The sequence below is a fragment of the Typopeltis vanoorti genome, chromosome 9 (assembly GCF_054136105.1).
Source record: "Typopeltis vanoorti isolate ZY-2024b chromosome 9, IOZ_Tvanoo_1.0, whole genome shotgun sequence".
In the NCBI taxonomy this organism is placed as follows: domain Eukaryota; kingdom Metazoa; phylum Arthropoda; class Arachnida; order Uropygi; family Thelyphonidae; genus Typopeltis; species Typopeltis vanoorti.
The window spans coordinates 42,187,327-42,198,540 of record NC_143557.1 but is presented as its reverse complement, the minus strand read 5'-3'; the positions used below and the strand labels follow the sequence as shown (position 1 = coordinate 42,198,540).

General features: G+C 35.5%; 1 protein-coding gene across 1 annotated transcript in view; it reads left to right on the top strand.

Moving 5' to 3' along the window:
* The first annotated feature begins 395 nt into the window (after positions 1–395).
* The window catches only part of LOC150103005 (guanine nucleotide-binding protein subunit gamma-e-like), a 53,014-nt gene continuing 42,195 nt past the window's right edge, over positions 396–11,214 (top strand). Inside the window, exon 1 of the mRNA XM_090397464.1 lies at positions 396–541. Coding sequence (XP_090253590.1) covers positions 453–541 — 89 coding nt within the window. The 5' untranslated portion in view covers positions 396–452. The remainder of the gene's footprint in view (positions 542–11,214) is intronic.

Here is an 11,214-nt window from a genome sequence, read left to right as displayed (position 1 = left end):
CCGTATTATTCTCCTTGAGGATGTGATACTCCTCTCTATATACATGGCATCACATAAATAAACGTCCAGTTCTTTTCCAAAAGGATGTAAAACCCTGTTTCAAAACTGATATTCAAAACTTCACCTGTGTTCGTGATTTATTCCATTCTTTCTTAACTGGTTTCCGTCACATCTCGGCCACCTCCAAACAGCCTCTATCGATTTCTTAACCAGCAAACCTCCAGTCTAGCCTAGGGAGGTTGCGTCTCCCATGCCCGAGGAAGCGGCCGTTTTGGGGTGGGATCAACATCATGCATCGCCTACTTGATTGAAAGACGACGAGCTAGCGGAGCTCTAGGAAATCGCCAGAGAAGAGGAGAGAGAGAGGAGAGGCAGCGCCATCTACACGGTGAAGTCGTTATTTAATCGGGAGCTTGTCGGAGCGCCGTTAGTGATCTGGTGTGTCAGTGACGATGGACAAGGACACCCTGAAGAAGCAGATTGAAAACATGAGATACCAAGCACAGATGGAGAGATGGCCGCTGTCCAAGTCTATACAGGCGTGAGTACAGCTTCAATTTCAATTCATGATCGATCTAGCGGTGACCTTTCCGTTTGTAATAATTTCTTATACACTGTTATAAGTGCGCAGGCGCCCTTTGCTATACTAAAGGGAGAGTTAAAAAGCGTCCTAAGGCATGCGGCCGCAGGTTCTGATGTTCGTGAATGCGCTGGGATAGAAAGATCGGGGTAAGTGTAAGAGCGAATACTTTTTTCTTCTTCTTTCTGGTGCTTTTAAAGTAATTGTGGGACGATAAAAGTATTGGAAGCAACTAGGGGAGTGTAGAGATATTAAGGAAAAAGAATTGTAGTTGGGGATAGAACGAAAGAAAAAAAATATAAACACTGCGAGCGTAGTTCCGTATTTAGTTCATGTATGCAAAAATCACAGGGAAGGATTGGGGAAAAAAAATTAAATTTTCAAAACTGTTTCCCGGATGTAAAAGAATGTGATGAACCCGCCATTTTAGATATGAAATAGTGCGAATAACCCCCTTTTCCCCCCTTACGTTATGTCGGATCCACATCGTTTGTTGTCATTACTACCAAAGGGTCTAAATTGTAAGGAGAAAGGCTTATTGTCTTACGTAATATGCAATGCACTTGACTGAATGACACAAACCCCGTATTGCTCCTCAGTGTTCTTCTTAAGTAACGTATTATTGATCTTTTCTAAAGAACTTCTTTCTTGACACAAAGTCAATAAACGTGATAAGAAAGGTGGATAGAAGTGTATCTTATTAATTCCGAGAAAAGTAGAAAGCGCCCTCTACAGGATACTTTATACCGATAACGAGTTACCTTATCTTGGAGAGGGAAAAAAAAAAAGCTTATTATTCAGTTTTTACAGGGACGCACTCTGTCGGAGATATTTTAAAATAGGCATTTCTCTCCCTGACAATATAAGGCTGTTTCAAAATATTAATTAAAATAATTCGTATTATATCGGATGACGTCATGTTTGAATGCCGTGTCTTACTAATGACTATTTCTTGGAATAAATTCAAGTCCTGAGAATCAAGGTTGGGACTACAGGAAGGGAGAGGCACGATCTTATTACAAGACGCAGTTATCTTTAATCGATGTGGGCTCATTTACAGTTCCGCATGACTTTCGACCCCCCCCCCCCCACTTCTCATTTTTCTCATACTGGGTTATGGGATCGGACTAATATAAACACTCCCAGCTGTCTCTTCCCCTCAGCCGACTGTCACCCAAGACTTCATCAGAATGGGAGAAGTATTTTGCCGGATAAGATGAAACAAAAGACGTCTGTAGATTAATTAGACTTTAGTTTCATATTATTATAATAATAATTTATGGATATGAATTTCATATACTTGATTGGCATGGTATGTGGAAACATTTATATTTATCGGTATAACATCTATCATATTCACTAAATGAAGAATAACACACAGCACTGTGAACTGTACTAATACTTGTCGAAGTAACAACATAACCTCACGCAACAAAGATCGGAGTGGAGGAGAAAAAGCTCATTCAATAAAAAAAATCTTAGAAGATATTATAATTCTTTAATTTTTGAAAAATTGGATAATTTTTTTAAAACAGCTGACACTCTAAAGCCCAGTTATCGAAGCATTTTTCTCTTATTTACAGATATTTATATAGGATTAAACAATGCTATAATCATTAAATATAAGGCTCTTAAATATTATTAAAGATTTTAAATTATATGCTACCTTAAAAGAAAATAGTCATCGGAGTAGGCAGTTGCCTAAATACGGGAACAAATGAAGTTCAGTAATTCTAAACAACAGACGTGAGTTTATCATCTTAGCAAAATGAAATCCAATCTCGCATTCAGTTTAGTTGCTTAATGTTCTTTTTCCTGTTTGTCTTTCAACATGTTTGTCCCTATATTACGAACTGGGTACAAAACACACTATTTCAAAAATACACGCATGAAATCACCCAAGAAAGTGGAAATACGTTTTCCAATCGCTTCAAAATAATCGAAACTCCCCTTCTAGGAAGACATTTGTATATATACTTCGTTTCCAGTCTGTGGTTCACAAGAAAGTCAATAAGCAGACAAAATAAACTTTTATTTTATTCCAATGGATTCTGTTGGGTGTATTTTATTGCTGCAACGTGAAAAGCAAAATTGGAAGCCTCAAAGACAGATTACATCTTCCCTCTACCAACCCACATGTTCATAACTTGGAAATCTACTGCCAGACATGGACAAAACTTGATTAAATAAACTGCAGTTACTCGAAGTTGGGGAAACAATGTCGCCAGGATCGTAACTCAGTGCTGATGAGACACTAGAGAGTCATTTAGTTCCTTTGGCAAACAGATGCATCATTAAAACTCCCCGGTTGCACAAAAATAAAATCCTAATGAGTACCAATAACACATCAAATGCATTAACAGGATGTTGCTGAGATCATAAAAACTTGGGTAAAAAAAAAAGACTAACAAAATACAAGGACAAACACGGCTATGACACAGTTCATAGCCCGCAGTATATACCCCAGTGTTTTCTCCTCCCTTGTCCGTAGGTGACTTTATATACTCTTGGGGATAAGCGCTTAAGTTTGGCATTTTCAAAAGGTGTGAGTAAAATACCGATAGTTATTACGAATATCTCAAAATAAGTTAATGCATATTTAAAAATTCTAGTGTCAAAAGATATATTGTTCTTCAATCGCATTTTATTTTGACACTGGAATTAAAAAAAAATACACGAAGTTCACTTATTTTAAATGCATCTTTATTTCTCCCATTGTTGTTAACAATTTTTTTTTGCTGCTATTTCATCTGGTAGAAAAAAAAAAGTTTTCTCGAGATTATATTCTAATTGTCGATCCACGCGCTGAAAAGCGCAATGAATGAAAGAAACTCGTGCGAAGCTGGGGATAAGCGCTTAAGTCACTCTGTTTATTCAGAGTGACTACTGTTCATCTTTATTTAGCTCATATCCGGGAATTTTCTGGGTAGCGGTTCTCATTGAGTGCCATTAGACTGGCTTTATCAACTATATTAAAACAACCGCGCTCTGGCTGTTTTTTTTTTTTTTTTTTTTTCCCAAGCAAAATGGCGGTTGTAAGAAAACACACGAACAAAACGACTGAGATTAGAACATAAAAAAAATGTGAAATTATATATATATATATTTTCCCAATTATGGAATTACAATTGAAATTTTCAGGCTGTGTTTTACCGAATGTTTTTAGAAAATAGTTTGTTTGTTTATAATTGAGCAATTTCATAGTAACGTCGACTGTCTGCACAATTTGGATGTCCTACTCAGATTTAATAATAAAATAGGACTACTTCGTCGTGCAGGATGACGTGCAAGCTGTCGGGTAGTTTATCTCTAGCTTTATTTAGCTCACATCCGGGAATTGCAGCTTGATGTTGTGTAATGTTCGCGGGATGACATTACACCAACTTCGTCGGCTATAATAAATATATTTCCGTTCATGTCCAGGCTCTATTTACACGACCTTCGTTTCTTTTGGTGGTATTCGAAAAATAAATCTTTTTCGTGCTGCAGCCAATAAACTTAGTTTTGAAATTTTGCGGAACTATCTTTCGACTCACATTTTTCATCGACTTCTTTTGAGCTTAGTGGGGGTTTGATTCGAAATATGACGAGGTCTCTCTCGCATCCACAGCAATGTTTGCTACCTTCCGAAAGCCACTCTTTCTAAACTTACTGGTGTTTTCGTGTGCAGGGGGCGAGACGGCTTTTTGCTTTACGTTAATCGTGAAGTATAGGATCGTGGGGTGATCTATCAATTTCCGTCTAAAGCCAGACAGAAAGGGAAAGAAATGGGCATGTCTCGAGTCAGCAGGTTTTTATGGGATCGAGTTAAGTTTCTCAACAGCGAGAGAAAGAGAGAATAAATATACTGCTGGCGCTGTGCATGACTGCGATTTCAAGACAGCCCCCCCCTCCGACTTCAGTACTCCATTTCTGATCTGTGGATGTGCTATTAGAGGTTTCCAAAGCATAGAAGATCGAGAGTATGCATATAATGGGGGTGTGCATATAATATGTCATTTTCAGTGAGGTTGTAAGCTTCTAGTTATATTTGGTAGGCTATGTGATGATTTATTGGTGAGTTTCACCAATTTCCGTTTCCTATACTGTCTGATGCATACGAAGTAAGCCGCGTTTGAGAAATCCAGAGGATTTGTTATCCAAGTTGAAGTTTTCATTAAGTATAGGATAAGATTTTCTTTTTTTTTTCCATCTGCGGGAGATAGAAAAAATAATAATAATGGAAGCCTTTTAAAAATTTCTCTAGGTAAAAAAATAATGGAAGCCTACAGATGTTCTTTCATTATTTTAAATGTTTTTTTTTTTTTTTTTTTTGCCTTTCATCTCCACTGGGCATATTCATGGCGAATGAATTCGGACAAGCCTTCTAACACTAAACCCCAGCTGCGTTTATAAGAGGCAAACTCCCAATTTTGATTTTGTATTTTTCATTTAAATATATCAGGTGATTACACCCATTTGAACAGAACAATCATATGGATTCTAAAGGGAAAAAATTATGAATAATTTAACAGAACAGAATAAGATAAAAAAAAAGTACAAATGAAAATGACAATCTTAAAAAAAGTAAAAGATATTTTCATTCGAAAGAGGACTCCAAACATAAATGCTGCCTCTCCAGGTGTTGTTTATGTATTTGATTTTTTAATCGGAGCAACATTGGCAGGACACATTTGGTTTAACATTATTATTATTATTATTTATTGTTAGGCAAATAGTTTCTTTGCTTATCGGTATAACAATCAATACTAATGTTTCATCAACATTGCTTTTTCACTGCAACAACAAAAATTGTTGTTGCAGGAACTAAAATTGAAGCTTTCAATTTTAGCTGGAGTATACGACTTCTCCAGGATGACTTTTTGCGTTGTGTTCTATATCCTATAGCAATTCATTTTTTATCTTGCAAAAATATCATCAGCATTCAGTTGTCATTTGACACACGGAGCCCTTCCTACAACATCCGTATGCAAGTAGGTAAACATCTAATAAGATCCATTCTCATTCTTCACAAATCAATAATATTAAACGCAAATTATTCGATGCAGGACGTAATACTGATAGCATTTTCAGAAGCAAACATTCCAACGATCGGCTTTATTTTTGTATTACTCTCATCACATTGTTCGGAAACCTTTACCATTACAATAAACACAATTCCTAATACAAATGTTCATTTTCCATAACAAAGTCCATCCATTCTCTGTAACCGACAGGTTACAGAGAATGTATTGCAATATTATTGATATTTTACATTAACTAAAGTTTCATAAATATAAAAAGTTACTGAAAAGGATCAATATAAAAATAGCATCTGAAGTCTTAAATTAAAACAATGTTTTTTTTTTTACTTTCTCCGACTTAAAATATTTTAGAAAAGAAACTGTTTTGAAATGAATGCCAAAGTGAACCAGTGCAATATCGCATCTGTTAATTGCGTGTGCTCTTCGGCCCGATTCGCCTGTTTTGCACGCCCTAGACGAACTCTGGTTTTTCCAACCATAAATTGTATACCGACTGAATTTGGGAGTCTCACCCCACCCCACCCTCTATTTCTACGAGTTGTTTCGATGTGCAGTACTCCACTGTAATGCACGTATAGGAAAGTCCTGACAAAGGCAAAGCATGCTATTAGCTTTAGTTTAAAAAAAATTCGGATGGTTTTTTCTATTGCATAACAACATTAAAGAATCCGGGCGAGTGTAACAATTCTAACCTTTCTAAGAGAAACTAGGATGCTTCGAACTATTAGACACACTCATACATCGACTGTATTAGCATACAGCAGAAGAACCCTATACTAAGCGTACTTAGTGACCAAATGAAGATAAATCCACACCAGTAAACCTATTCTTGCTTTCATTACCCCCCCCCCAGTCCATTTAACTATGAAATTCTGGAAGGATCAGTGCTCCCATCAGTCATATCTTGTGTCCAGGAAGCAACAGCACTGACATATTAAAAACTCGCACTGAACGTTGTGCGTACTATTTAATAAATCTATGTCTTATCATTGGCTCTCAAAAAACCTAATAGTATAGAATGTATATAAATACTTTGTTCTTAGGCTGTTTTCATTAACAGGAACACTATGTACAATCTAATCTTTTCATATGAATATCTTTGTGTTGCTGTCTCTCGTAAAACGCGGATACTACCAGTAGCTCTTGTAGTTTTTTTTTATCTCGTTAACTGATTGAATATTAAAAATTGGTTATATTCCCCCCCCTTGTATTAAGGAAAAAGAAACTCGACAAAATACCTATGGCAGAACAGATAGCTGTTACTATTCAATTTCTGATTTATTGTTTCTGCGGGTGATGCTTGCGACCTGTCCCACTGAACGTTTAGCAATCTGCCTTGCCACAGCGGATGATCTGCAGCGAAAGAGACGCCCAAGATTTACGATTAGATCCCAAAGCCGACAGGACACTCGTTATGTTATGATCGATGTTCAGAAGGGACCGGTGTCCCTTCTGAACAGTCCCTTATCACTCACAAAAAGCTAATAAAAACGAGTGGGTGTTATATTCTCCAGAATTTGTAGAAACAACAAAACGAAATGCTAAAAAACATAAAGGCGTTTGTCGATACACCCGATGTACCCTTTCACGCATGCGTAGATGAAGCGAATAACTACTTGCATATTCGATTGGCACAAAATTCCCACATCTCATCTCAAAAGAACTTAAAATATTTCTGTTAACTTAAGTAGCTATTTCAATAAATCAAAATACATAATATCTAGAAGTGCATATCAGGTTGTCATAAAATGGTACTTGATAAAGAAAGCACCGCTTTGTTTATGAGGTATACGCATATTCCGATTGACGATACTTACTCAATTACTGCAGTAGTCTCTTCTTTATCATATTAGCTCTCGAAGCCATGGCAACGGATCACTAGATCGAATGGAAGAGTATTTATCTTCTATACAGTTCCCAAGAGAATAAAGACGTACGGTTAGTAACTTAACTGTCCTCCACCTCAGCAGTATAATCGACTAACCACAATTAATCAAATATTTGCTATTGCGCAATGCCTCCACATACGATTTCTACCAACATAAAAACTGACACTAATTATTAAACTAATTATTACGTGCCTTTTCATTTATTGAAGCAAGTAGTCTATTACGTACCATCCCTACAAAGTAGCCATTTCAAATTACCCGGTTTGTTATTCCATGTCACCGATATTTATTCCTGAACATGCATCCCTCCCCTCATTTAGAATTGAATGATATGAGCGTGTTTTATAACAATATATGCTAACTGCACTTTCACCACGTTCAATTCAGCTCGTGTTTAAAGATTTAAAATATTTGAGAGAGAGAGAGCGTTCAAAAGCACAAGAGAAATGAAAATGACAAACTCTTTACGCAACAATGTATGCATTGTTTACTTTCAAGAAGCAGACGTAAAGAAAGAATCGATTTTTTCCCCCAACAATTTGAAATAAAAGCGGTTCAGTTTCACTGTGCCATAACAAAGGAAACTATAAACCGGAAATATTAAACAAGCGCACATCAGTGTACTCATTCATAATGTTATTAGCCTGTCAACTTCTGTTTAAGGGGGTTTTCTTTCGTGGGTGTCAGCAGCAATTACGTACCGTAACTTTGCCGGGGAACGATAATACCAACAAGAACTTGAACCGAACTATTATTTGCTTATTATTAGTGTTTTCATAATTATGCTTTTATCCTAGAGAATTCCAGTTCGCTCTTCTCAAACTCTCATAGATTCTATTGCCGTCCGTTATATCTACGTACTAAACATGGTCACTTACAATTAAAAGACCCCATTTGTCTTCATTAAAGTTAATGGAACGTAATTGTTTCCTCATGTAGACACACAGCATCGTGTTGCTTCGATATCCAAGCCATTTGTGGACTTCGAATACCGTTGCTTTGATCGTAATGGTTGAATAGTCCCTACGAGCCGAATTCGGTGTCTCCATCATTTAGTTAATGATTCCTAATGGAATGATCAAGAAGGGAAACTGCTGGTGAACGAGAAAATAAGTTATTGCTAAAATTAGATACGTTCATAAGGAATTACGAAGAAAGTCACTACTGGATTTTAAAGATAAAATTAAAGATGTAGAAATGCGCAGATTAATTTCAATCATAACTCTAGCAAAAATTTTTGTAAACAGTATTTTGAATTATAAATAAACTAAGCCGATAAGCATTGTTTCCACCATTTATAAAATATTCTGAGCAACGACACTGACAACAGCCTCTTGGAAGCTATGTACTTTTAACACCAGAGGTCGTACACCGATAGGAATGCTTTCTCATCAAGACTTGTTCTCACCTATTCTCAAGAGAATTTTTAATATTGATAATAAAATATTAAGGCGTTTACATTTTAGCAGAAAAGTTTAGTTTTTCTGCTTATTAAAAAAAGAATCAAATTAGTAATTTTGAAATCTCTTCTACACCATTTTTAGTAAAGTATAAATCTACTCCAAATAAGTTTTAGTAATGTTTTCCTTTTGGTAATAGCTTCTAGTAATGGCAAAAACTAAAATTAAACGAAATCATAGTCCCGTTCAGTTATGTTAATATAAATAGAAAGAGAGGAGAAAGAAAAGAAAATTAAAATCCATCTAGATCGCAATGATGAGGAAAGCCTGAAGTTATTTCGTAAACTCCAAAGACCGATTTAGCATTGCTTAATCAAGACCAGCTGTTTATGAATGCTACTCATGTTAATAATATCCCGAAGGAAGGGAGGCTGAAATGAGACTTTATTATTACAGTTCTGCTGCTCTGTCAGGTACAATTTTTCTTTGGGAAAACGCGCCTTCCAGATGAGATGGAAATCTGCATGGCGTTGTCAGGTAATTCCTGCTGAAATATTCTCACTACTTAATTATGTCTGCCTCAAAGCCCACCGCTATGAAAGCTCTCGCATTGGGAACTTACGAAATGTTCGCATAATTAATTCAAGAGATCACCAAATTGCTGTAAAATGTAAAGGGACGAAGATACAAAATTTGGAGATACCGAGAAAAAGTTTAAAATTACTTTGCTTATTTTATTGTTCTTCCACGAGGGTTTAATTACTTTTATAAAGTAACAACTGTTAGCTTGCACTACAAAATAAATATATTTCCTATTCATATTAGTTATTCAGCATTTCTGGTATTTTCCTTTAACTTCTTTATGAGATCTTTCACGTGTTTGAATGGGCCACGTTAGCCAACTGCATTTACATTTTTTATACGTGTGGTTCCCATTCACGAAAGGGTATTAGTCAACTTATAGGACATTTGTACCATGAGTGGGCTAAGGATATGTGAATGTTTTGATCATTCACATCCGACACAAAAATAAATATAAAAAGAAGTTACATTTGCTTTTGTTAGCTGTTTAAATTATTTTGTTACTATTATCTAACAAATACAGCACTCTGAGGATATAATAATAAAATCATTTCTCTCTCTCATGTGTGCGTGCGTGTATACACACAACTTTTAAACTAAGAGAAACTGGCCTTAGGCTGCACAAAAATATCAAAGAATAACACTAAATGAAACGGTTTCAAAACAGACCGGAATTCTCTTTCACCCACATATAGTCACAGCTCTTTTAGCCGTGACTTAAATCTCAAATGTTTTTTTTTTTTTTTTTTCGAAAACATTTTCCGTTGACGTGAGCAGAAAGAGAAATCAAACGATCACAGCTGCCTGATTAGAGCTAAGTGTTAATGCATCAACAGAAACTCAGGCTACCAGATGTGTTTAAAATTCTAAGTTGACTAATCCGGCCAGTTAACGTTTGATGGGATACGAATGCAGTGAATTTTTTTTTTTTTTCATAACATAAACGGAGAAATAAAAACGTATTCTCTATACCTTAGTATATATACGTTAGCTTCAAAAAATAAAGTTTAATCATTTTATCAGATTCTATTAGCAATTAACTGATATCTTGAAATCTGCAAAAAAATTCTAGCAAAAAAGCATAAAACATATTCCATGATAGATGCTCCGAATTTTAACGATTTCAGAACCCTTCAATTATATTATCTTAGTTCAAAACTAATTTTCCCAAATTCAACTATAAAATAAGTAATTTCTTATCTCATTAATTAGCTTATGTTATTTTGTTACAAAGTTTTGGTCAGGAATAAATTATTATATTATTGTGAATATATTAACAAAAACCCGAAGATATGTTTTTCAACCAGTTTGGTTACTTCACTGCATTACACAAATCAATTAGGAGAAGGGATACATTCAGGGGCGTTATTTACATGGAAAATGTCAGTTGCAAGAAAATTTGCATATTCTCATTTATTTGGTAATGAGTTAAGAATTCTTTTATATTAATTTCACCATTTGAAGTGCAACAAAATCTATAGCAGTCTCAGATTAAATCCCCAGCTTCAGAAAATATAAATATTAACAGAACAAACTGCCAGGTCTTTCCGTTTGCATTGGATGTTTAAAAGATAACAGCAAGAAACCGTACAGTATTATACATAAAGCAACTTCCTACCTCCTTGTCTTAAGCCATCAATATGAAACAAAACAATTGATTGCGTCTATCTCGTGAAATGAAACAAATACGTCGTGTCTCATTCTATCGCATTTTATGGAGTTTTCAAAACAATGAGAAA